The 26,168-nt window shown below is 47.8% G+C and overlaps 10 protein-coding genes across 10 annotated transcripts; 5 read left to right on the top strand and 5 right to left on the bottom strand.

Moving 5' to 3' along the window:
• Positions 1-650: 650 nt before the first annotated feature.
• On the top strand, positions 651-2,266 carry I303_103350 (uncharacterized protein; the record flags this gene model as incomplete). The annotated part of the gene is made up of 7 exons (XM_018406696.1): positions 651-902; positions 1,000-1,136; positions 1,218-1,317; positions 1,427-1,492; positions 1,565-1,880; positions 1,944-2,017; positions 2,108-2,266. The coding sequence occupies 7 exons, from the start codon at positions 651-653 to the stop codon at positions 2,264-2,266; spliced, it is 1,104 nt and encodes a 367-aa protein (XP_018263504.1).
• Positions 2,267-6,134: 3,868 nt separating this feature from the next.
• Positions 6,135-8,264, top strand: I303_103349 (uncharacterized protein; the record flags this gene model as incomplete). Its single annotated transcript, XM_065968741.1, has 9 exons — positions 6,135-6,787; positions 6,895-6,964; positions 7,024-7,100; positions 7,162-7,277; positions 7,344-7,492; positions 7,554-7,609; positions 7,668-7,742; positions 7,814-7,895; positions 7,956-8,264. The coding sequence occupies 9 exons, from the start codon at positions 6,135-6,137 to the stop codon at positions 8,262-8,264; spliced, it is 1,587 nt and encodes a 528-aa protein (XP_065824813.1).
• An 838-nt stretch (positions 8,265-9,102) lies between these two features.
• Positions 9,103-11,964, bottom strand: I303_103348 (proline-tRNA ligase; the record flags this gene model as incomplete). The annotated part of the gene is made up of 9 exons (XM_018406694.1): positions 9,103-9,313; positions 9,437-9,744; positions 9,891-10,492; positions 10,547-10,636; positions 10,692-10,756; positions 10,826-10,961; positions 11,018-11,111; positions 11,177-11,291; positions 11,360-11,964. The coding sequence occupies 9 exons, from the start codon at positions 11,962-11,964 to the stop codon at positions 9,103-9,105; spliced, it is 2,226 nt and encodes a 741-aa protein (XP_018263502.1).
• A 408-nt stretch (positions 11,965-12,372) lies between these two features.
• Positions 12,373-13,041, top strand: I303_103347 (uncharacterized protein; the record flags this gene model as incomplete). The annotated part of the gene is made up of 2 exons (XM_018406693.1): positions 12,373-12,643; positions 12,737-13,041. The coding sequence occupies 2 exons, from the start codon at positions 12,373-12,375 to the stop codon at positions 13,039-13,041; spliced, it is 576 nt and encodes a 191-aa protein (XP_018263501.1).
• A 739-nt stretch (positions 13,042-13,780) lies between these two features.
• Positions 13,781-14,877, bottom strand: I303_103346 (3-hydroxyanthranilate 3,4-dioxygenase; the record flags this gene model as incomplete). The annotated part of the gene is made up of 4 exons (XM_018406692.1): positions 13,781-13,962; positions 14,070-14,150; positions 14,384-14,578; positions 14,805-14,877. The coding sequence occupies 4 exons, from the start codon at positions 14,875-14,877 to the stop codon at positions 13,781-13,783; spliced, it is 531 nt and encodes a 176-aa protein (XP_018263500.1).
• Positions 14,878-15,363: 486 nt separating this feature from the next.
• I303_103345 (60S ribosome subunit biogenesis protein nip7) lies at positions 15,364-16,658 on the bottom strand (the record flags this gene model as incomplete). Its single annotated transcript, XM_018406691.1, has 5 exons — positions 15,364-15,483; positions 15,825-15,959; positions 16,096-16,255; positions 16,455-16,542; positions 16,616-16,658. The coding sequence occupies 5 exons, from the start codon at positions 16,656-16,658 to the stop codon at positions 15,364-15,366; spliced, it is 546 nt and encodes a 181-aa protein (XP_018263499.1).
• Positions 16,659-17,140: 482 nt separating this feature from the next.
• Positions 17,141-18,736, top strand: I303_103344 (uncharacterized protein; the record flags this gene model as incomplete). The annotated part of the gene is made up of 8 exons (XM_018406690.1): positions 17,141-17,143; positions 17,215-17,250; positions 17,309-17,419; positions 17,494-17,597; positions 17,720-17,808; positions 17,923-17,993; positions 18,084-18,213; positions 18,360-18,736. The coding sequence occupies 8 exons, from the start codon at positions 17,141-17,143 to the stop codon at positions 18,734-18,736; spliced, it is 921 nt and encodes a 306-aa protein (XP_018263498.1).
• Positions 18,737-19,195: 459 nt separating this feature from the next.
• Positions 19,196-20,213, bottom strand: I303_103343 (uncharacterized protein; the record flags this gene model as incomplete). The annotated part of the gene is made up of 6 exons (XM_018406689.1): positions 19,196-19,243; positions 19,350-19,410; positions 19,517-19,557; positions 19,685-19,735; positions 19,866-19,986; positions 20,125-20,213. The coding sequence occupies 6 exons, from the start codon at positions 20,211-20,213 to the stop codon at positions 19,196-19,198; spliced, it is 411 nt and encodes a 136-aa protein (XP_018263497.1).
• A 684-nt stretch (positions 20,214-20,897) lies between these two features.
• I303_103342 (uncharacterized protein) lies at positions 20,898-22,617 on the top strand (the record flags this gene model as incomplete). Its single annotated transcript, XM_018406688.1, has 5 exons — positions 20,898-21,269; positions 21,391-21,524; positions 21,713-21,901; positions 22,054-22,241; positions 22,484-22,617. 5 exons carry the CDS (start codon positions 20,898-20,900, stop codon positions 22,615-22,617), a joined length of 1,017 nt encoding a protein of 338 aa, XP_018263496.1.
• A 505-nt stretch (positions 22,618-23,122) lies between these two features.
• On the bottom strand, positions 23,123-25,644 carry I303_103341 (uncharacterized protein; the record flags this gene model as incomplete). The annotated part of the gene is made up of 9 exons (XM_018406687.1): positions 23,123-23,404; positions 23,542-23,679; positions 23,755-23,789; positions 23,854-24,026; positions 24,135-24,242; positions 24,300-24,310; positions 24,395-24,858; positions 24,936-25,163; positions 25,242-25,644. 9 exons carry the CDS (start codon positions 25,642-25,644, stop codon positions 23,123-23,125), a joined length of 1,842 nt encoding a protein of 613 aa, XP_018263495.1.
• Between the last annotated feature and the right edge of the window lie 524 nt (positions 25,645-26,168).

Below are 26,168 nucleotides of genomic sequence, written 5' to 3'. Positions count from 1 at the left end.
CGATACGTCATCACCATTGCAAGGTCCAAAAATAGATGCGGACTGGACACAGCACTCCGAAGCTTTGCAAAGCCGTTTGACGAGACTTTAGAACGCATATATCTCGTCTCGTCCGGACTTCGTGTGGCCTGCTACCAATATGCAGGGGACTGAGATACCTACGAAGACAGCTCCCCCCGGTCGGCAATCAAATTAGTCGCGTCGGACACGTACGTATCAGGTCAAGTTATTCTACTGTGGGAGAGCCAAGCTCCGACCGAAAATCAGGATCCGGCCGGAACCTCCACCCTGACCGACCACTTGACTATCGTTCAATTGCAATTGACTTTTTTCGCGCTTTCCTTATCTCTGCCCTTATGAGCATTGAGCGCATCCGTTCACAAGGCAAGATTGCGCCATTGAGTAGAAGGGTCAGATGTCTCGAGGCCGGGCAAATGCGATGTTCTGTCCATATAAGGACGAGGTGAAATATGGTGGAATGAGATGAGATGAGATGAAATTCCGTGTTGTCTTTGCTTTGATCATTTCTCTTTGCTCCTGTGGTTCAGCTATTCGCCTGTGTATATCGTAAATCACATACTACTCACCATAGTATAGTAACGCAGCTCTCAAGCCTCTGAAGCTCTCTAAGCATCGCAACTGCTTGAAACATGTCAACCTCCTCTTCGGCCCAGTCTTCCTCCCACACTTCCCCTACAACCTCCATATCCTCATTACCAAGAACCTCTTTCTCCGGTTCCAAGCCCAAAGTCCTCCTGTTCGGCGATAGGTCAGATACGAAATTTGATGGCATCTTGCGCGAAGTTGCCGATGTGCATACGCTACCCAGAGTGGGTTATCACGAGATGGTTCCGCTTATAAAAGCCAAAGTCGAGCAAGAGGGGCCCTTCATTGCCTTCGGAGTAGGTCGTGTCCTCTTACTCTCCCTGACTTGTCAAAGACTGTACTTCTCTGTCTCATCCCTGATAGAAGCTGATCTTCCATTCGATACTGTCGCAGGGCTTGTTCTTGATAACGGATAATTTCCCTGGGAAATGGGACGAAGGATTACTAGGACCACTCGCACCGCATTGTAAGTTGTATGTTGGTCCTGGTGCGGGTTACGATAAAGTCGATGTGGAATGGATCACCAGCACGTGAGTAGGAGAGCGGCCACCGCTTTGAGATGTAAAAATGGCAAGATCGCCTTGGAGACTGACTGGATTCTTATGGGACAGAGGCGCGATGTACGCAAATTCGCCTACGCAAGTAGGAAAGAGGACAGCGGATGGAGCTCTGATGTTGATTTTGTCCGTGATGAGAGGACTGACCCCTCAAGTGAGTATTCTTGCGAAAATGGCGGTGGACGGTCGATGGCAGACCAGGTGAAGGAGTCATATCCAATGTCGAGGCTGATGAAAAATTGTTGAACTGTCGAACGAAATAGGATCATTCAGTGAGATCGGGAAGATGGAGAGCACCAGTGAAGACGCTAGACTGGCATGCTTCCACCGTGAGTCGAGAAGGCTTTCGGAAACGTGCCGACCCAATACCATCTATTCGGTCTTTGCTGATAATCCCGCAGATCGGCATCATCGGCCTAGGGTCGATAGGTACAAGGGTAGCGACCCTCTTGACCGCTATCGGTGCCGAAAGGATCATCTATCATTCCAGAAAACCCTCTCCCACCGCACAGCCTCAATGGGGATATCGGTCTCTGGATGAGCTGTATAGCGAGGCAGATGTGATCGTGTTGTGCTGTCCCTTGACGAAAGAGACAAGGGGACTGATCTGCAGAGACACTTACGCCAGGATGAAGGAGGGTGTGATTTTGGTGAATGTCAGTCGGGGTGAAGTGGTGGTCGAGCAGGATCTTGTTGAGGCTCTAAACAACGGTAAAGGTAAGCCTAGCCTCTTCCTCACTTCCCAGCATTATGTACATCCCGGCTGATCATGTGGGATAGTTATGAGAGCTGCACTGGATGTATTTGAGCATGAACCTACTGTACATCCTGATCTCCTCACAAACCCCAACGTAGTAAGTCTCTTATAGCCAAGTGTGATCATCCTCTCCGCTGTACTAGACCGGCGTTCTTGTAGCTAAGTCGATGCTCCTTGCCCGATATAGACCCTCTCCCCGCATGTTGCTCCGGCACCAGACTCGATGGGCCCACCGATGAATGGCGAAGTCGTCGAGAATATAATCAAGTTCGTCGAGACGGGAATGCCGTTGACACCTGTCAATCTGGCGCAGTTGAAGGAAGGTGGCTTTGCATATGAGAAATAGGTGGGAGAGAAATCATGGCACCAGGTTGTTTAGAGTAGATGATGGTGGTATATTGTGGATTCATGCTGTATTGGCAATTTATCTTCACTAATCGACCTTGGGACATTTTGGTATTGTATCCTTTTGTCAAGCTGGGCGATGGTCTATGCATTGTTTTTGGGCACATGAGCGGCGGTCCATCAAAGTCTGCATCGTATATCAGCAACCCAGCATATCTCTCACGGGCGAAGGTTGACCAGGACCTATGTCCATGCCGCAGCAACCATTTCATTGGGGTTAACGACTTACTGAAGTAAAACCATGTCTTCATCCTGGACGGCACATATGAACCACACCGGGCCCGCCTCTTCACTCCAGTCCATTGCGTCAAACTCGTACTACCTGTATCAAGTATGGAGCAGCTTCGTGAGCTGGGCGGGCTGGGGTAGCGGGATCCGTTGATTGAGTCTGAAAGTCAAGTGAAGTTGGAAGCGATGCAAGGGAAGGAAGATGACTTGGGTGACTTTACACACTGTCTGCTTGAGCCAGCGGTCCGATTCTAGAGAACGACAACCATCATTAGACCATCACTTATGCGGGCATGTGAATATTCATCCAGTCAGATCAGACTCGCAGTAGGGCGAAATGAGGCTTGTTTGGACAAAGTGTAGAGATCTAATGAGAGTCCCAGAGCGAGGGAGGTGAGCCAAAGAGGCGACGTGAATGGCGATACGGTGCATCGGGATATGGAAAGACTGATCGAGCGAAGAAGCAAGACAGGGCTTTACCGAGGCGCACTGGAAGAGACTGCTTCTATCTGAGGGGTTCCACGATGAGCGATAGTATCAAGGAGAGGAAAGATTGAAAGACAAAATCTGGAAGGAGGATTGACGGCTATCAGTATCTTTCTTACATATTCCTATGCGTTCGTGAGGCCTCCACATTCCCGCTTGACAATATGTCTTTAGGCAGTTTTCTATCCCCTGACCCCTAGATTGTAGACGAGGATATGCTCTTGGATATAGATTTGGGATCAGTATCGCTCGGCTCACAGGCCTCACATGCCAGAAGGGAATGGCGATTCGCGGAGGAACCACTCAGGATTTGATCAGGCAGTCCGAGCAATACTTTCAACATACACTCCTGCCTCCCTTCCTACAACGAATCTTTCTCATTATTACACTGTTGTTCCTTGAACAGCATTCTGAAGGTTGCCATGTATTCATGTCTGGACCTCGTTGAGCCCAAAGATCAATCCATTCTATCTCTGCCTTCACAAGCTACCCACTTTCTCTATTCCCTCTTCCACAAAGACTGCGCTGCAAGCGCTGCGCCATGCGCAATTGCTCAAGTCGCTCTACCTCTTCTCGCATTTGATGGAGTCACCGACGTTCCCCTTCTTACGGCCGAGTCAGACTCAGACGCTTCTCCTTCCGCCCACACGACCAGCCCCGCGGCCCATCCGATTATAACATGATGTGTCTCAGACCCTAAAAACAAAGTTCACTTACGCCTCTTCCTCCCCCCCTTCCCCTTGGGCAACCATCAATCCTCCTCCACGATCACACATTCCGCTAATTCCTCCTTGTTGTAGCTCAAGCCCTCCTTTCGATCTCGTCCGCCTCGGTCGCCATCTTGCTCCCTGTTATTGAATCTGACCAAGAGCGAAGCAATCGGGCAGGCAAGGACCGCTGGACTTGTGCTACCTCTTTATAGCATGGAGCCCGAAGATCAGACAGTCAAGCAATTGGTGTTCAGCATTTAAATGCATAACTGTTACTTCTCGTTTTTTCAATCCTTACAATCCTGCATATCCGCCAATATGCGAGGCGACATCAAGTATAAAGTGGGGAAAGTCGACTTGAGTATAGTCATCCTGATTTGTATCCTGACGCACCTTACTCCGATCAAATGCTGGACGATTCAACTGCCACCTCTGCCTCGGTGGAAAAGGTACTGGTAAGATATTTAGGGTATTTGACTAGTGTTAGCTCTAATGTGGCACCTCACTGCTCGACCAGGACAAACCAATTTCAGTTACCATCAATTCAACAACATAATCCTGATTGACTGTCTCCTTGAAACACTCATTACTCGGACACGTGTCGTTCAATTAACGTTCCCCACCAATGCCAATGCCGAAGCTATCGGGTTCGTTACGAATGACGGATGTTGGTCCGACAAGCTGAATCTGATGCCGCTTTGAAGAGGAAGGGGAAAGCTTCCGCTTCGAAACACGACTTCTTGCATTACATACTCCTAATCGTCCTGATAGCAGATAGAAACGCTTCCTTTTTATCGTGGATATTCTTTCTGTCTGATAACGCATGTATAGGCGGTAGATGATGTTGCACCAGTTCAACCAGGATTAGCAGGCTCTTTCGAAGATCAGCATGTGCTTGCATGTAGGATTCTATTCTATCGTTTCTACGGCCGAGTCGACTTCGTCGTCTAACGCTCGATTGCGCACTCTTCAGTCCTTTGTCACGCCCAAAAGCTCTGAACCATTTTAGCCGAGTGCGTATATCAACGCTCTCAAGAGCATGCGTGCGACCATGCCAGAATAATCGATGATCGGTCACGAGGCTAGGCATTGATTCCATCCAGGGTCGGCTCCAGGCGAAGGAAACGAAATCCTCCGATCAAATTATCCTAAACGACCAGTGAGGGTCACCATTCCAGATCTGTAGGGAATGGGGAAAGACAAAGGGCAAGGGATACCTTTGTTCAATCCAACTTTTCAGTTCTTCAACGACGACGATAATGACAACAGCATACGCGGCCGTATCATGGGGTTTATTCGGTTTCTGCGTATCGTGTATACTGCATGATAACAGATATAAGAATCAACTCGTCGTCCAAATTATCGAAGTCTGGATTATGGGGCGTAGGAAATGGGTTGTGTAGAAGTTTACGTGAATCCTCACTCCTTCAGCTTCACTTCGAGACTCTCCGATCAAAATTTAGCGGAAGGACTGGGACCTATTCTTGACTACCAAAGGACGATCACCATCAAAGAAGCACCCATCCTTTATAGGTCGCGCATGATCTCAGAAGATATCCTGAAGACAATGACGAAGCGAACAAACTATTTCGCAAGCATTTTTAACGACATCGTTACTATACTGCACAGTAATCCAGGTGCAAAGACTGAACAAGAGGGACATGAAGGTACGGACGGATCAACATACTGACGATGATGACGGTGATGACTCGCAGCGCAATGTTCGCCTTTCAGACAATTTATGGATCTGTGCTTCCATCAAACACACATCCCCGAGACCTAAAAGGTGATCTGAGACCCCAAAAACGATCTCGGAGACAAAAAACAATAAGAAGAAAAAGCAATCAATGCGGCTAACACAGCAGCACGGTGTCTTTACCATTCTAAAAAAGTTTTCTGGTTCTTATCAATCTCTATAGTATGAAGAAAATCCCCTCATTCCGATGACACGATTACACACCATACACCATACATTTCACTCCTACTCATCGACTCAATTCAACTTGATGGTGTATCAAAAAGATATAAATACCCCTCCAACATCCATTTTGCATCTCTGAATTCTTCATTCCAATTCCTACCTTCTCTTTCACACCTCACCATACACAGCTACTCGAGACTTTGCTAGTCCTTATCCTCACCAAACATACCTTCGCTCTTCATTCACATATAAAGCTGTACCCCTTCATCGTCACTCAATAGCCCTGGCCCATGCCCCTTGCTACATATCTTATATAGAATTACCGAGGCGCAACTGCTTGAAGCCACTCAACCACGCTCACAGTGCGCTGAGGACTACTGCTTGATATAGATCATTAATAGCTATATCCCTCACGCATTTCAAGATCTTTCGCGATGGTCTCTCATTCACCCAACAACAACAACATGGGTCCGAATCGAACTCCTTCGTCACGATCAACCCTTCAACCCGGGGTCTCTGACCACACCGCAACCGGTTCAAATGAAGGTCCGTCATACCCTCACATCCTCCGAGGGTACATCCCAGTCACCGAAATGATGATCACTCCTCAAGCCGACCGACTGTCCTCCGTGCACATCGAGAGAGATATCGAAGGTAACACTTATCCCACTACTCGCGTCCAAGCTTCGAGAGCCCCTCAATACCAGACTCTCCCTGAGAACGTAACCCCAACTGGTCGAAGCGAGTTCAGAGGTACTCGAATCATTCATCCACCACCTCAAGGCTTCGGTACTCCCAGATCTCGAGGTCAAGATGAGAGACAACCGGTCTCCATTCCAGTCACCATCTCTTCACCTCCACCACCAGCCGAGAACTTACCTTCGATCGGGTCCATCAACCTTTCAGGCTACCAGACCGACTACACCAGAGTCAACGGGGAAGAAAACCTTCGAAGAGCACCCAACTCTGCTGCGATCCGAGCCACTGCCCAACTGCATCCCGACGAAACCAACTTGCCCGTCCCTGCCGAAGCGTATGTCCTCATCAGACCTCACAGAGTGCCTGAGAATGGTTGGAACGATGGTATCGCTCAAGAGATGCTTGATGCTAAAGACTGGTGAGTCCTTATGCTACTCTCGTTCCTATTTTACTTGTCAATGTTATCGTTACTTCTTTTGGGATATCAATTAGTCAGCGATAAATGCTGATCAAGATACTTCACAGGGTCTGGGAACTCCACCTTATCCAGCAGCCAATCCGAGGAAAAGCTTTAGGTCTCGGCGACCTCCCTCGTGTAAGTCAGCTGCGAATAGCTCATCATGTGTCAAAAGCTGATCGCATCATCATTGACAGGGCTGGCCCGCTCTTTCCGCTCCTCTCATCGTTCAACTCATCGTAAGAGATCGCAACGGCAGAGAAATTCCTGTTGAGTAAGTCAACCCGTTGTGCTACCACGTCGAAAGATCACCTGCTCATGTCTATCTGTATTAGCCACCCCATTCTCAACAGGAAGCTCGTCCACACTAGCATGATGGTCGACCTTGTCTCCGAAGACGGTCAAGACTCTAGATCTTTCATGAGAGTCAGAGAGAAAGTCGAAGGTACTAGTGAGTTGGCTTCGCGTCACGTCACTCTGATGACGTATGCAACTGACCGCAGCGACGTGATAATAGACAATCTTATCAACCCAATCACCCACAATTACCCTGAGAACGAGTTCTTCTCCCGGACTCAACGAAACCTTCTCGGCTCCCTCCATCGATCGGCCAACACCTACGTGCTCAACGGCAAGAGAGGTATCTACTTCCTTTTCACCGAACTTGTGAGTTTGCACTCAGTGGCGGAGCGTGTTTCATGGCTGATATGCTTTGAACCTTTTACAGGTCGTTCGAAATGTTGGCAGATTCGCATTGAAGGTTTCGCTGCTCGACCTTGCTGGGTCAGTCACTTCCCTCTCGGGACGGGTGAGTGCTGACTTCCTCTATGTACGAACGCAGCCCAATTCATCTTGGTACTTCCATTGGTATCACACAGACTATCAGCACCGCCCTCACCCATCCATTCACCGTCTAGTGAGTCCATTTCCCTATTGATCAGCTGTCTCAATTTGTGCAGGGACTTCCACTGATCTTTCATTCATCAGCCACGCTACTCAGTTCCCAGGCGCTCTTCCCGTTACCGACCTTTCTATGGAATTTACAAGACAAGGTGAACGTAACTTAGGCGTGAGTCGCAATTGCATTGAACTCATCAATGATACCAGGATAGCTGATGATCAAGAATAGCGACGAACTCGAGCCGATAACAACGGAGTTTCCTCCGAAGATGACCTCCTCTATCGAGCGAGCGGATCTCCCGAAGTCCAGGTAGAGCTCACTGCTCCTCCTCCGCCAGCCGCTGCTCGAGGTGACTTCGCCCATGATCAAGGTCAGACTTCTCCGACCAGACTTCCTGACGACACCGTCTACATCTTACCTGACGGAAGAAGACTCCGAGAGATCCCTCGAGATCCCAAAGCCGATCAAGGTCAAGATCAAGGCCAAGGTCGAAGAGGGGGAGATTCTGCTCCAGGATTTGAGAGATCCCATCTTTAAGGGTGGTGAAGTTCACTCTCCATGAATCTCGAAAGTTATCGGTCAGTATTGGAATGAATGGATGAATAGGGGGAACAGCAAGGTCGGGCATGGGTAATTGTATAGAGCCTTTGAAGTTTTCTCTGACGTACTAGGGAAGATGGAAAGAGGATATATCATTGGCTTGGAAAAGAGATTGGTTTGGCTTGGAAGAGAGGGAACGAGCGAAGAGTAGATGGTTGGAAGAGGAAAACATCTAAAACATCGTTAAAAAATATCAAAACGATAAACCACCTAAATACTTTGTATATGACTTGAAGTTATGCATTGTATACGACCGTTCTTATGCCTGTCTGTGAGCAAGGTTGTGAGCAAGGTACGGGGAAGTAGAATGAAGTGGTCAGCTATAATCCCTGCCGATGTACTATCGTACTACCGCATCATGGTATTGGTTGCTACTAAAATATTTCCTTTCATTTGAGCGGCAAGGTGTGTCGTATTGGTACAAGCTATCATCGTCATTCCCGGTTTCAGCGGATGCGCATTGATAAAGGAGAACAATCAGTCATCAGTGATTAGTTGTCAGTACTCAGTCGTAGCAGAGTATTATTATGCATCTCGTCTCTGATCTACAATCTAGCTTATTCAACAACATCAGCCTCGCCTCGCCTCGCCTTCTACCCTTCTCATAGCATTTCAATCAACCTGGTGATTTAACCGATCTCGTAATTTGAAAAGAGTTCGGAAATAGGGGAACTCGTCGCATGCAACGTATCAATCGTGAATCGAAACGTCTGAACCGCTTAGTAACCTGTGTAATGACAAGTGTGAACTTCATGTATCAGTATCCAAGGCGTATCTAGACCGACTGCAAGTCGAAGAGGAGAAGCGGATGAATGGACTCACTTCTACCGAACATGGTCCAAGATTTAGCCTTCTCGCCACACTGAATACATTTTTGGTTCTCGCCATCGGGGAATTTACCGAATCGCTCTTGGTCGAAGGGGATACATAACGACTTGGCACCGGCTGATGGAGCTTTGTTATCTTCTGCTTCACCCTTGTTTGCTCTGTGACGTACGTCCACATCCAAACAACGCAACGTCAGTGAGGGAACCTCGGCAAGCCGACGTGCAGACAAGACAAGACTACGATTTATAGATGGGTGGAAGTAATGACGGGTTGGTACGCACTGGCTCTTGGATCTCTCCTTGATATCGTCCTCACATTGATTACCTTCACACCAAGGTAAGACCAAGATGTTCTTAGCATCCAAAGTGGGGACGACATCGTCCCATTTCGTCACTGGGATCAAACAGCTATCGAACTTCTCTTGAGCTTTCTTGAACATGGACGCTTGGATTTCCTCGAGGTACAGTCGTACGGTGTTGGCGATGTCCGATGTGGGGATGGACGATTTGTGGTTATCGTATCGTCTGACGGCGAGGGTAGAGTTGGCTGCGATGTCTCGAGGACCTAATTCGAGTCGAAGTGGGACACCCTATCACGTAGAAGGAAAAACAATATGTCAGTCAGTAAAGCAATCTTCCTTCTACCTGGCAGCCACTACTTGGACCCCCACTAGCAACAACGTCCCGCTAGGCAGATACGACAAATCGCTTGATTCAGCCCCGAGTTCAGACTCACTCTCATCTCCCAGTCATTGAACTTCCATCCTGGAGTATAACCTTCTCTAAGATCCGCCTTTGCCCTAATTCCTCCAGCTACCAACGTTCTCTCCAATTCCAAACACGCATCGTATATAGGCTGGTTCTTGCCTTCTCCTTTACTCAATCCTACAGGAACAACCACCACTTGCTGCAAGGCCACTCGGGGTGGGAGGACCAACCCTTGATCATCTCCATGAACCATAACCATCACTCCCAATGATCTAGTAGAAAGACCCCAAGAGTTCTGGTATGCGTGGATTCGGTCTTCTCCTCTGTTAGGAGACTCGACAGAGATATCGAACATCTTGGAGAAGTTTTGTCCCAAGTGATGGGAAGTGGCTCCCTGGATACCTCGTCCCGTGGTAGGGATGAATCCTTCAACGGTGGTCGTGTAATCTCCTCCGGCGAATTTCTCGTTCTCGGATTTCTTTCCGGGGACGACGGGAACAGCGAGTAAGTCGGTGTATACCTTGGCGTAGAGGTCGAGGATGTCCATGACTTCTTTGGCGGCTTCGGCTTTGTGCAAGAACGCGGTGTGTCCTTCTTGCCACAAGAATTCTCGGGTTCGCAGGAAGGGTTCTAGCATATGGCTCAGGTCAGTTTCATTGCAACAAAATTAGTGGTAAGACTCACGAGGGTTCTTGAACTCCCATCGGACAACGGAGTTCCATTGGTTCAATTTGAGAGGGAGATCTCGGTGCGAGTTGATCCATTTAGCATAGTCTACCGGGATATCTGGTCAGCCGAGGTTCTCCATATAGATATTCGTCCAGCTCACATGGGTACATAACGGTCTCCGAAGTAGGTCTGATAGCGATGGGTTCTTCCAGGTCGGATTTACCACTATGGGACGACCACGTTCAGCGTCGTCGCTAAATCCCATGTCCCCATCAGGAAGGAAGGTGGACTCACGCTCTAGTGACCCAAGCTACCTCAGGAGCGAAACCCTCAATGTGATCTTTCTCCTTCTCAAGTCGAGCATTGGAGACGAACATAGGGAAATAACAGTCTTGTACACCGAGCTTCTTGATCTCGTCGTCGAACCAGGCTTTATGATGCATGGTTCAGCTTTGTGAGAAGTTTACATACTGATCAATGACTCACTTTGGATGGTTTGCCAGATGGAGTAAGACCATGGTCTGAGGATGTAACACCCGGATATATCGTAGTAATCCAACATTTGACCTTTGATCAATACCTGGCATGCGAGTGACAAGTCAGCTGTGCGGCCGGAAGTGTTTCCTCGAATCTCAGCTGACTTACATCCGTGTACCATCCCGAGAAGTCCTCATTCTTCTTGTACTGGATAGCCATGTTGTATTTCTCGTCATCTTCTTGAGCAGCCGCAGGCTTGACTTCAGCCTTCTTCTCTTTGGGACTGTCGTAGTATCGTCAGCTATTTCCTACCGTTTTCGGAGACAATAGTGAGGCAGCTGATAAACTTACGCAGGCTTGGCTCCTGCAGGGGGAGGAGCAGGGGCATTCGCCTTCAATTCCGCAAAATCAACCAATCTGACCGTTTGCTTATCCCCTTCACCCTCGATCAAGCTCTCAAGGTACGTCTTGATATCTGATCCCTTGAGCAAGATGGTCGATGAAGAGGAAGTGAGGTGGAACGCATGTTGATCTTCGGAGTTTGCCAAGGCTTGGTCCAAGATCAAGTAGATGTTCTCGTCTTTTGGCGAAGGAAGGGCAAGGGCAGAGACATCATCCTTCGAAGCGGCCGAAGGGAAGACAGACTTGATCAGATCCTCGGATGACAATCTCAGCTCTTTCAGATCCAGCAATCTCCCTAAGGCTCCGGAAGAAGTCTCGGTGGATTCTTTGGCCAAAACTAAGACGGGGGTGGGGGTAGCTGTTTTGGCTGTTTTAGGCTTGAAGAGGAGAGTCTTGGTCAGAGATGTCGAGGAAAGGTTGGGAGCGGTAGTGGAGAGTTCAGCTGACCATTCAGCTGATCCTTTTACGGGAGAATGGGAAATGACTTCGGGATGGGTGATAGAGAGGGACTTCAACCTCTCGAGGATTGTCGCGTCGGAGACGGTGGTTGCCATTCTGCTAATTTGCCTGATGCTGGTATTGTGGGAATGAGAGAGGAGTCGAGAAGGTTTCAGTGATATTGCCTTGTATAGTTGACGAGGGAATAAAGGCATGTATCGACTGGAGGAGGGAGAAGATATGTGATAGAGGCGAGTATGCGATAGTAAACAGTGAATCGAGTCAAAGTTGGATGAAAACGACGAGGACAGCAAGAGGAGAGGACAAAGCAGAGCGATTTTTTGGATCATGGCTTATTACGTAATATAAAATCCTACCAAAGCCGATAAGCTGAAATGCAAGCTTCAGTCGGATCAACCGGCAAACGACGACGGGGAAGAAAGGAGACCATCATCATCTATCTGTTTGACAACTGGATAAGTGTGTCAGTCAGTTATATCAAGAGGCCATAAACTCCCAGCAAGATGTCTATCAACCCATTACGAGCGGCACTGCTGCGTCCAAGTACGAGCATATTCATTCCGAGGACACCGAACTTCCGATCATTCCGCAATCCCACTCGACGTTGGACATCGACATCGACATCGACATCGTCATCGAGTACGAGCTCGTCTCACAATGCTCAACACTCTCATGCTCATGGTCACGGTCACAATCATTCCCACCCGAATCCGTCGCCGAAGACGGGGAAAAAGCCAAGTCCGCATTTGGTATGGTACCGAGAGATAGTCCCAGGTGAGTGGTACAAATTCACTTGTATGCAGTGGATGCTCACTATCGAGTCTTAATATCATGATAATGGCATCGCAACTTGGTTCGACGACACAGCTATGATACCCATATTCTTAATTTCCACAACCCTCTTCCTTTCCCTATCACTCGTCCGAACGCACTTATCGCACTCGAAATCGCTGGCAGAATCCAACGTCAAGATCGCCGAGCTGGAGGCGCAACTAACCCAAATGCGCGTGGAACAGAAGAAACAGCTCTTAAGGGAGAAAAGGGAGAGGGAGAGGATATTACCTTTAGTGGTTGAGCGTGTGTTGCAGCGGGTCGGGGTGGTAGGTGGAGAAGAGGAGGAAGGGTCGGAAGAGGGACAAGAGGAGATCAAGGAGTTGCCGAGGTTATTGTGATGCGACGGAAACGATCCTAATCCGGTCGGTCTGGATAATGGAAATGAGAGGGAAAGACTTTTGTCAAATCAAGTCAGGTAGTGCAGGAAGAAGCGATTCTTTGGCCAAAAGGCTCGTCCGATTGGATTAATGGAATGAAATGGAAAAGGCATTGTACATGATTGCATCAGGCTTCATAATCATGTTATGCGACCGACAGCACCTCGTCGATGTTATGTATCACATATCACTCAACACGACATGGCCCATTGATGGAGACGCAGAACCTGAGCGCCCTTCGTCGTTTGATGCTGAGACTGGAGTAGCATCTCATTCGGCCAATCTGAAATCGTGGCGGACGAAGAGCATTGGCCAAGCTACGGACCAGATCAACTCCATTCAAGCAATGTACAGTAATGTCGGACTCTCATGACCATCTTCCTTTCGCTACGCTGTTGCATGTTGCGTGTTGCAACAACTCTATACATCGTCACTCACTCACACTGACATACAACTATAACAACACCTACTACAAACAACAGCCCTCTGATTCCCCTTCCCCTTCCCCTTCCGTGCCCGTACCTTTCAATTTATGCCTGATCCCAATCTCATTCTCAAAGTTGGCTTATCCTAATCCGACTAGACTCCCCTTTTATATGTATGGTTGATGCCCATTTGTTCCCACCATAAAAAGACCGCAACCGCATCGCACAATTATCGACTCTACATCTTACAGATGTAAAGTGATACAGAAGACTACCTACGGTTTAGCAGGAGCCACCTCCCCGCATCTCTCACACTTCCTCCAATCTTCATCGCCCATCCACCGTTCAATCACAGGTTTGAGCTGCGTATCTAGATCAGAACAGTGGAAAGTGACTTCTCTAATTTGGACCAGTTCGTCCCCGTGAGTAGGGTTGGGGCAATACCATCTCATTCTGTCTATTGCCCACTCCATGATTCAGCCTGTGACCTCAATCTCATCTTTGGGGCTCAAGAGGTTCATTTCACAAGACTCAAGGAGTGATTCAAAGCGATGTATCACTCACCGATCTCCGAGCCTGGTCGGACTTGTTCCAGCACAAGGCCAATCGTATTTGCGACCCGTCTAGGCGAATGAGGAGTGTTTGCTATGTACACACATCGATATAATCAAGTCAGCACGCCTGACGCTGATGATATTGCGACCTGGGCTTGGGTACCATCCTCTGTCCTCATTGTTTGGCCTCCTCCTTCATCACCCTGACCCACGCTAGGAGATGCTTCGATATGACTCTCCCAATCTGTGGCCGTCAGGATCCGCCAATCCCACACGGCTGAGATCTGCGCAACGGTTCAACTCGGCGAAGATGGACCAACGTACCAGGCAATAAGAACATATCTCCTTCTCCAATAACAATATCCCGGATCTTACCCTCATCCACCACTTTCAGGGTCATCGCCCCCTTGTATTGGTAGAACCATTCTTCCGTCGTATTGATATGGAAATCTACCCGGGTATTCGGTCCGCCAACGATCATCACGATGAAGTTGTCGCCTTTGTACATGCATTTGTTGCCTATCCCAGAAGTATGCAAGTAAGCTCGATCGTTAGCATGAGAAAGTTATGATATGACATGACACAGCTTCGATGTGATGGTGATGATAATGCGCACTTCATCGTCATCTTGAAAGAAAAGGCGTGTTTGATTGATTGATAATAGCTGAAAATGGGAGTGTTTGCGAGAAGACAGAGGGACAGAGATAGGAGTCATAGAAGTGATGGAATAGTGCACTCCACTCACCCACAGGAGGCTTTAACAAGTCTTTATTCTCTTCGATCCATTTCGGGAAGTTTATAGCTGGACCAAGGGTCATTTTGATCAGTTGCTTTCAGAGAGCTATATCGAGTCACTGAGTGATTTGTGGTACGTAGTATTCTCCTTCTTCGCAGGGCCTTTGATGAGAATGCTCGTGGTAAGAGGAGAGACAGTGATTGCAGGAGTGATTGTAACTCGATACAGGACGGCGGTCGGAGTCGGATCGATGAATAATAATACGACGATGCATGCACTCAGCCCTCGTATGCGATAAATATCCATGCATCCATGCGAGTCATCGATAGTCATAATCATAATCAACCTCCACCTCTGAAATTATTTTCGGAACATCACGCCGGCATCGTAGACCCGTGGGCTGCGTTCCTCATGAACACCTGCAGACCCGCATAGACGAGCTCATACCCTTATCAGAGGAATTCAACAGGTCGAGGCGAGTATAATATACATACACGATCAATTGCAATGGAACCCTGTATACTTCATAAAAGCGAAAAATAGGCCAGAAAGTGGTTGAACAAACACTCTAAAACATGGTATCTTCGTCTCGCAAGAACTCTCCCACGTCCGCTTGGTGGAACACTATTATACCTGTCGGATCTAATTTTCGAGTATCGATCGTTGATCTAGCCGTTACTCCGAATCCCTACGTGGTACGAGATAAGGCGTGTCATCAGCATTGTTACTCGGCCCGCCCGCATCCAACATGACCAAATCCCAATTTCAGTCTCTATTCCGTTCTAAAGCCGATTTCCATTACCATTTCCATTTCCATTTCCGCGCTCAATTCCAGTCTCCATCCACTACAGTCCAACTCCTGCTGTAGTCGTGACACCCATCTCACATCCATTGCTACCAATTACTCTTGACCGTCCCAAATCCCATCTACCTGCCTATGCCTCCATTTTCACCTTCACCTTTACCTCTACCAGCGAGCACCGATATTCTTGCCTATTGCCTAGAAACACAACGAATCACTCGACTCACAAGAGGTACATCCGCCATATTGTAGACTACCACACCCTGATGTTCGGGCGTATCCTCCGTTATCCTGCCCAAGTGGGCTTTGGCTACGTGATTTCCGTATAAGAACGGTAATTCTCCAGAAGGTTTTATCCAGACCTACGAAGTCATTCTCAAAGTATCAGTTTCAGTGCATCAAAGGGGACATCGACTTTTCGCCGACAAAAGATCGACCGAGATCCAAATCCATATACAGATTCAGATACAGGATCGATATCGCTTCCTTGAGACTCACCTTGTATTTGGCGTACTTCGCTATCCAGTCTAAACACGTTATGCCCAATTTGAATTTCTGCGTCTTGGAGAACTTGCCGAAACACGTTCCGAGGGATATCAAATTCGGTCGAGCGACTGAGGTAGCCAGGTGTAACATCGGTAGTGGGAGGTAGTACACTCTGTCGAATGATCAGAATGTTAAAATGTCAGCATAAGTAAGATGGCTTCTCCATTTAAGTCCATGAAAAGCTTCCACTCCAAGATAAGGAAATGATCCTCAAGTCTCAGATGGCCCGAGGAATAGAGTGCTGCACTTGGTATGCCATGAGACGGACATATAGACAGCAGACCGGTATTCGAGGAGCAATCAGCACTCACCTATCCTTGTGCAGTCGGAAGCAGTACGCATCATCTTCATCTCGATCTATTAGATGAACGAGGTTCTTCCCTATGTAATTTGCGAGTTCTGCGACCAAGCGATTCCATATTCAGTTCAAACCCATTCGCAGAGGGTAGTTGAGAAAAGCAGGAGGGCTCACTCTCGAACACTGCTTTCGTCTCTTCCTCAGTCAATGGTCTCATATTGGTTTACTCTTGATTCCGTATGATATGGATTGTCTTTGAGGCATATACCAGTGTTTGATGAAAAATATCAATACCGACTATGCAATATTTATTATTTACGCAAAAGCGAGTTTGGACAGAGGTGGACATGAAATCTTGCTTGGAACTTAACTTTTCCCACGTGTCGCAGGAAGATAAGCGGGATAAAAAGAATTAATTGCTGGGTGATTTAATATGATAATGTGGCCCCGCTTGTTTCGTCCATGCATCAAGTTGAGTTGCGCGTCGTTGATCTTGGAATTGACACATCGTCAACGGGAATAGAGCAGAGTATCCTTCATGAACTGATTAGCAGGCGTATCAGATAGAACCACCATCTCCCTCCTCTCGCGACCTCATAAACTTTATCCGTGCGTCTAACTCCCTATCGCTGGCACCTGAAGCCCGACTAGAACTCGTTCTTCCCCTCGTCATAGCCAAAAACGGCATAGGTCTCCAACATGGTATGTCTCCACCCCTTTGATAAACCCCCCAACCCAGTCTCATAAATACACTGACTCGACTATGATGGCAGTTCCGAAACTCATACGATTCAGATAATACCACATTCGTAAGCTGTTCTTTCATTTGCTTCTTGCATGAACAACAGCTCACACGTAAATGTCTAGTCGCCTCAAGGAAAGCTCTTCCAAGTTGAATACGCCCTCGAGGCCGTCAAGCAAGGATCAGCCGCTATCGGTCTTCGATCTAAGACCCATGCCGTACTTCTCACCTTGAAGGTTAGTCATTACGATCATTTCCGTTTGCGCACAGCCTCAACGAAGTCCTTACTGATGTGCCCGTGTACACGCAGCGATCAACCGGTGAATTGGCTACGTACCAAAAGAAGCTCATTCGAATAGACGATCATGTCGGAGTGGCTATTGCTGGTCTGACGAGTGATGCCAGAGTGTTGAGGTGAGTTAAACTCTCAGGATCGTGTCAGCTCCGCCCAGATTGCCAGTGAAGCGCTCCTGGCTTTGGGCGTGGCATTGTCAATGGAAGCTGACGCAATTGCGCTATCTCTCATTCACTCGTAGCAACTTCATGCGACAACAAGCGATGAGATCAAGGATGACGTACGGAAGAGCTATACCAGTCGGAAGGATTGTGCAAAGTATTGCTGATCGTGAGTATGACCATGGCATCTTTTAATTGTGCTGTAGACAATCTGTCCCAGTATCTGTTTGATTTCGCATTCTAATAGCCACTGTAATACTGATACAGTACGCTTTTGCCATAGGTGCGCAAACTAATACCCAAGAGTACGGCAGACGACCATACGGAGTAGGATTCTTGGTCATCGGACAAGATGTCAGTGGTTTCCGTTCCATAGCGATCAGCTTTCCATATAACCTCGTACCAAACGTGATCGGATGAGCTGACAAGGTGCTGAGTCAACAGGAGACCGGCCCTCATCTTTACGAGTTCTCGCCTGCAGGAACGGCATTCGAGTATTACGCCCACTCGATCGGCGCGCGAAGTCAAAGTGCCAAGACGTACCTGGAAAAGAATTTCGAGAGCTTTGAGAATGGTGAGTGGGGCGGTATCTTGAAACTTGGACGATATCAGGTCTAACAGCTGAAACTGACTCGATTCTCTTCCTTTCTCCCTTGATGCCTATCCACTCGATCAATTGCATCACAAATCACTCTTGCATGACCCAACTTTACCCAACAGCAACATTACCAGAACTGATCAATCACGGTCTATCCGCCCTGCACGATACATTACAACAAGATAAACACCTCTCCCTCCAGAATACCTCTATCGCAATTATCGGCCCCTCAGACGCCGACTCGGATATCGAGAACCTGGCTCAATCGTCCGCTGCCAAGAAGGGTAATTTCAGAGTATGGGAGAACGCTGGAGTAGAGAACCTCTTGAAAATCTGGAGGAGATCAAGAGGGGAGCCAGAGGATGGACCGGCCGAAGAAGAGACTCCAGCAGAAGGACAGGCGGAACCGTCCGCAGAGCAAGCTCAGAGCGCTGAGGGAAGTGAGAATGCGCCGCCTGGTGCGCCGGCAGGAGGGGAGGATGTGACTATGGAAGAATAGGCTAGCAAGAGATGGTGTCGAGTAGCAGGCATGTGAGCGCACGAATGCATGAAATGTAGATATCACCAAGTGGTTTGTCCGTCCCCCTTGCTCCTTTCTTTCTCTATCAATCGCCAATCACGGGAATCGAGACACCTAAACAATGGGGTTGACGCCCTTGCGCTTGCGATTACGACTGATGAGCTTGAGTTCGCAAAGTCCACGTATTCAGATTGCACTGTATTATACATGAGTGATATTATTCTGTACTTGTGAGTCCATTTTGTGATCTCATTCATTACAATGAGGTCATGAGTCATTATAGGTATATGCTATCATGAATAGGAGCGCCCAAGGATACCGACGTGTGAGAATAGCTGAATCCTGATTACTGATACCAATTCGGTCGAGCAGGGCTCGGTCTTTGTATGTGCTTGGTTTGACAGGAGGGCGATAGGTATTATTATAGATGAATTAAGGTCATGGGAGACGGATAGCGAATGCTAGACAAACGAAGATGATCGAGTCCTATGAGTCACACGTTGAGTATATCATCTAATCAGCTGATCATTCGTTTGAGCCTGAGGCGGGGATGTCGCTTCAATGGACGAAGCTAGATACCAGTTCAACGCACATTACTGTATATCTCCTGTATAGCCGCATCGGTATCTTCCCAATGACACGACATGTCGGCTCTGCAAGTATGTGGGGTCAGGCTCATCGCACGGAAATAGATGAAGGACACACATAACAACAAGTGTTGAGATGTTCAAGTTCTCAAGATTTCAAGTCTTCACTCACCTGCCTGCTTGTCCCAAGTTTTGCGTTATTGTAGTAGTCACCTATTGATCCATTTCCATCAGCTCTTCCCTCTCAATCAAAAACGCTGCAGGGGGAGACGAGACGAGACGACACGAAGTGAAATGGACCGAAGGGAAATGGGCGACGGTCACGCTGACTTCGACTCACTATATACTTGAATCCCCGAGGTTCAATCTCGATCATACGTCTCTTGACTTTCTGCAAATTACGAATCAACGAACCGTCAGTAGCTTCGACATCGATTTGCACTGCCCTTTGCATATCTCTCTTCTGCCTGCATGAGGTCGCGACAAACTCGTATGAAATGAAGTCGCTCGCATGGACCCACCTCTGATAAACCTTTACTATACTCTGCCATGCCCGCCTTATCGTTTGGATCCCAGCTCGCATTCGCCAATTCTTTGGTCAGGAGGGTCTTGATGAACGGCCGTATCGTATCTGATGGGAATCTGCACAGATCGGGACAAAATCTATCAGCTTTGTTGTTTGATCCACTTCTGACCTAGCCGTCAAAGCCAAGTCGAAGTCGAAGTCCAGGTGTTTCTCAATGGGAGGAGGGAATACACTTTCATCAGAGCCATACTCACTTCTGACGTAGAGGAGATGAAGCTCCTGATCGATTATTAGACCCAGACGGGATAGAGGGCGATAAGGCGCCGTTCAACCTCGAGGTCATTGCGTCGGGCGAATCGTGTATTCAAAGATTACAAGCTTGGGATGAACGCCAGTATCGACAGTGATGCGATCTCTGAGGATTCGTCTGGTATGCTTATGCGAATGATGATGTATTGCCGATGTTATTTTTGTATCAAGGACGTTATTGATGTCCAGAAGATAGAGGAATGAGCGTAACGATGGTGGACATGACCTGGACGCGTTTTTCTGTTTACCCGTGCCTCGCCGGAGGTCATCTCATCGATATTTGATGCTCGTGATTCAATCTCATCTTCTGCTCATTCGCCATTCCCTCCGATAGCAAGGAAGCGATACACTGACTAATGAACGATCCATGAACGACCCTCAAGCACAGAAGAGATCGACATATGACGATTCCACCTATCCAGAGAAGCTAGACCTATACTCCCAAAATATCTGGAACAGTAACGGTACTAGTACCAGTACACGGCTCTCTTCGAGCTCTCGCCCATATCCATCTACTGCGAACAACACTTTATATCCAAGAGCAGAGAAGCATCCTTGGTCGGACCACAGATCATCCCATCCATACTCTTTCGCAAACACAAGCTCGCATCAAGTCGATGGAAACGCATCATCCTCATCAATCGCTTCTCTGACCTATTCCTCTGAATCCGAGTCCGACTTGACTTCAATCGCGACATCGAAGGCAAGACCAATCTTCATGAGTACGAGCACAAGTACAAGTACGAGTACGAGTATGAGTATACCGCCTTTACCTATATCTCTCGACCATTCCTGGCGATCCGATTCTCCTAGGCGGAATGTGAATGGGAAAGAACGAGAAGTCATTTGGGATGTGTCGCATACCCCCAACGGATTAGACGCTTTGGGATTATCAGTCCATGACGAGGATGAATCATCCTATACAGGTGGTTCTAAGGCGAGGTCTTATTCAGATCATGACTATACCAGGAATATACAACGAGCCAAAGATTTGGATAAGAAGAAAGACAGAGATAAAGAGCATGGACCGCTGAGTGTTGACGTGTTAGCCAGGATAGTGGATACCAGTAACGGCAGAGATAAAGTATTGGTGAGCTTGTTCATCCTTAGTTCTCTCTTGTTCAGATAGGTCACATCAAGATGAAGGTTAAACGAAACCAGTACACGAAGGTACGATAAAGCTGATGTCGACATGTGGTTCTGTCCCGTAGAAATGTATACAGTATTCCCTCCGAACATACCTGTACCTCCTTACCATCGTAGCGAAGATACGGCCGCTCTCACCGTGGTTCAGATCGAATGCGAAACGGATGAAATTAGCTATCTCGGGCTTATCTCTGACCAGGTGGGTAGCCAGCTCTCCTCATTATTGTGCTTCAACCTCATTCTCAATCGTGACAAATCCGCCGCATCAAAAAGACCCTATCCAACCTGGGTTTCCTTTGGTCTTCTTGACTGTATAACACAAATAATCTCTGTAACATGATAAGCTGACGCTCAAGTTGGGTGTCGGTCGAATTTCCGCATTTACAGGAAATGCCTACTTCTCTTCAATCCTCTACATCCCCTATCCGACCTTCTGTCTCCCGACCCGATGTCCGCTCGAACACTGATCGGACATCTGATCGATCTGGTCTCAGCCCTGTCGGACGATATAGCGTGTTTCAGTAGATTGGGATTCATCAATAAGCGGGTGGGCGGTAAAGCTGATGATTGGGCAAAGTGGGTTTACCTCTTGTTCAATTCGTACCATTTTCGAACGAACGACCAATCTCTCCTTTTATCGACAATCACATTGCTCAATCGTCTTTCGCATTGGAATCTTCGACTAAATCTAGCCGAATCAATGTGCTGACTGTTGAACCTCTCGATAGTCGCTTTTGGCTCTTGACGACCCTGATGGGGCTGTATAAATTACATTTCAAGACAATACCGAAATTATCCAATTCGCCTTCGTCGTATAGTAGTAACACCACGAGTTTGAGCTTGGAGAAGCGCCGAGCCGAATTGAACGATGCGAAATGGACGAATCGGAAATTGTTAGCTGATCTGATCTTTGTTGGTGAGTGCCGTTCATTCGTCTAAGCTCATATGCTTCTATCTGCCTATCTGTACCTTTACATGACCTCACAATCACATTACTCTCGAGGCTCTTTCCTGCGCCTTCATTCTTATTGCCAAAATTCCTGTTGACTTTCCTGATCCTTCTTTCGGTCTGCTCGTCGAATGATCCTCATTTCAATCTTCACTTCCAGCGATGCAGCGTCATAGCTGATTGTGTGTTTAAACTAACGATTCATGCAGGATACGATGTACTAGAATTGAATTTTGGGATCATCGAAGAACCGATGAAATGCGCTACTGGGCTGTTCGCTGCTCTGATAAGTACGTTCAAGTTGTATAATAAACACTGGGAAGCGAGCATAGGGAAAGGGTAAAAGCCAGTGGATCAAGCGTTTACGTTACGAGCTGCTGTATTGGCGTGCCGATTGAGTATGCTACCTGATGCCCAGCGGATGCCTTCTCCCCCATTTCTCATCACCCATTTGCTTCATTTGCTTGAATTGACAGATAAGACAGGAATGAAGTGATTCCATTATGAACGGTTTATCGCACATGGTCGGGAATCTCTTGGATGTGTTGTTCATTGCTGAGTCATCTCGATGTTGATTACATTCTGCCAAGAGGAGCGTGAGTTCACCATGAGATACACAAATCACATATCAGTACAGCTCATACCGTCATCTCTGAGCTGAGCTGTATCAATCGTCCTGCAGATGCAGCAATGTCCATTCCTCATCTCTGTATTATACTGTAATACCTAATAACACTAATATATACTCACTCATAATTTGCGAACTCTATCTTCCATGCGCCCGAGCGAAAGGCAACGCAAGACAATCAAGCGAATCTGAATATGGATATCCACATTCTATCGTTGATCTATCTCCTTGTCTCTCCCTCAGTAGTCCCTTCTCCCAAACCTTCACCAAACCCACCATCCACTATTCCCGCTCCACTATCCCGAACCACCTCTTCCTTCCCCTGATCATGGACCGGGCTACTCTCGATCCAGAAGGAATTCACAAATGTGACCAAGGCTATTATAGCTGAGAAGAACCAGACAAACGATAACGAGTGACTGTACGACGCCAACGCCAGATCCCTTAACGCGGGAGGTAGAAGTCGAATTGCAGATTTCGAATGTAGTATAGCTGATATTATCTATCCGCACCGGACATTGGAAAAGATTTATTTCTCGTTAGCGAAGTCAAGTATGATGCATCAAGAGACAAATCCGAAGTGAACCATAACACAGGGCTGGGGAATCATTAATCAGATGATTGAGATCGGAAACTCACCTTATCTCCATTCTCCACATCCCTGAACTGTTTCTTCAGATCACTAGCCAATGCACCGAGTTGTACCGATGCTCCTAGACTGACGCCTAATGTGGCGCCCAGACTACGTGTGGTGTACATCAAAGCTGTTGCTTTGGGCTATCAAGATTGAGTGGACCGACATGAGCTCTATACGATCCTCCGAGGACGACAGGACAATGTGCCTTAGCTCACCATGATTTTGCTGTCCACAGCCGAGATCAGAGCGACTAGGTGATATGGGATATCATCAGCTTGACGTGGACAAAAGACCAACTGGAAAAGCTGACACACCTAATTGAACGCATAAGAACGTCGAATAACCCAACACGCAAGGTAGAACCGTGGCGTAATAACTCCACCAGGGCCAGCTGGGTTGCCAATAAGCAGCTACGACTGCCCCGAAGATAGGTGGGAACAGTGCGATTGGACCGAGGTATTTCCACGAATGGCCTGAGCGGATGTACCTATTATTCGAAGCTCGCTAGTGAGCCTTGATCTGTTCGGTTTCCATCCAGAGTCCGGAATGGCTGCTCTACGCGATCTTGCCCCATGGTAATAGGACCAGAACTCACTGTCCCGCTGCCATCGATCCAGTCGCTAACCCGAGCCCACCGCATAGCGATAAAATGAGACCTGCCTCAGCGGTCGAGGTGTTGACTATGACAGCGAAGTAGACGGGTCTGCGGATTCACAGTATAAGCTGGAATCCACCAAATCAATGCTTCTATCGAACTCACATCTGGAAAAGCTGCAAATCGAAAATCAACGCAGGTCGTCAATGAACGTTTAGGACGTCTTTTTCTTTTCTTAAAAAAAGTTGGGAATCGCTCACAAAAGCTTGGTTGCCTACACTGAGGAAGAATCCACAAGTATTGATCGCAGCAATATGGCTCGACTTGAACAGTTCCAGAGGCAAGACCGGTCTTTTCACCTTCGTCTCCACCCAGATGAACAGTATCGTACTGATCACCGACGCAACGAGCATCCCCCAGACTATCGGTGCAGACCACGGTTCGAGGTAGGAAGTATGGAACGATAATCCGAGTAATAAGGTGGTTACTGATCCAATCAAGAGGAAGGAGCCTAGCCAATCTAAAGAAGCTAGACCGCTGAACAGACTTTGGTGGGTTGGCGGGATCGGCGGTGTAGGTAAGAAAGTCGAGACTATTATAGCGCAGAAAAGGACGATCGGGAGTTGGACCCAGAAAGACCAGTGCCATCCATAATGATCTGTCAGATAACCCGCAATGGGTCCGCCGATCATAGAACCAGCTCCGAAGATGGTCATCATCAAGCCTAATGCGTCAATGCAGAAGTGTCAGCTTTCTTTATAACTTCACGGAGCATGAGAGAAAGCGTAACAACCGACGTACCTTGATAAAACCCTCTATCTCGAAGGGGTACTAGATCCGTAACGATAACGCTTGATACAGTCAACAAGCCGCCTCCCCCTAATCCAGCGAAGATCCTGGCTCCGATCAAGGTGTACATGTGGTTCGCCAGAGCGCACAGAATCGTTCCGACGCCGAAGAAGACGCATGCAGTCACCATTGCGAATTTACGCCCTAGCGTCTCCATAAAAACGCCGTAGAGTGGGATTACTGAGACACAACCCAGATATCATTTTAGCTAAACCTCATTCAGGTGTTAAGCTATAGACGCAGGTGAGATGGACTTACCTGCCGTGCTGGCCAGGGTGAAACCACTTCCGAGATACGCAGCAAGCTCAGCATGTTCGAACCAACTACCTATCTCCGGTGCAAGGGTGGGTATTGCTGTTGACTGAAATGCAAATACGAAATTCGCTGACCAGATTCCAGCGCATACTATGCAGAATCTAGCTGTAGATATCGAGTCTTTCAGAGGAGGAGACCGCAGTAATATTTCGGTAGAGGATGAATACGATGAGATTGAGGAAGTTCGACTGGGCGTAGGAGATGGAGGATGGAGTAAGAGAGGTGTTTGTTCGTTGGTGGGTGTTTCGATTCGCTGACGGGATACAGAACGTGAATTAGGTGGACGTGTCCGAGGATGAGACACCGAACGAGGATAGGAGGTGGTTGTGATGATTATAGCTGACATTTTGACTGTCTGGGACTAGATATATACACAAAGATCATAATGAACGTAACGAAACAAAGAGGAAGGCGTGATGATGGAATGCATGCATCCATAGATGGCTTTATCAGCAATTGACAAGTTGACGTTATGACATTTGTTGATCCTCGCGCGCCAAATAATCTCCCCGTCGGTCATCTCCGTCACCCACCATAGCATACAGCGTTCGGTCATAGTCCGAGCGTCCGTCCGTGCCTGCACGCAGCGAAAAAGGATCCAAGAGTGGCATGATGGTCCATCAAACCTGTAACTTTGGATCTATCTTCCTTTTTCCTTCTCTTCTTCATCTCACCTTGACTCAATCCCAGGTCAAGAGCTCCCAAATCTAGGAAAAGGGGTGAGCCTCCCCATTGGACTGCGCCCGCAGGTATATATGACCTAAACTCCTTCATCAATGTGCGAGAGGCTTCTCTCCACTTGACCCGCTCACACACGACCAAGGATGAGCTGACGAAATTACCTATTCACAGTCGAGTCACGACGCTCAC

Source organism: Kwoniella dejecticola, chromosome 4 (assembly GCF_000512565.2).
Source record: "Kwoniella dejecticola CBS 10117 chromosome 4, complete sequence".
In the NCBI taxonomy this organism is placed as follows: domain Eukaryota; kingdom Fungi; phylum Basidiomycota; class Tremellomycetes; order Tremellales; family Cryptococcaceae; genus Kwoniella; species Kwoniella dejecticola.
Note: the sequence above shows the minus strand (reverse complement) of the source record. Positions and strands in the feature narration are given on the sequence as shown.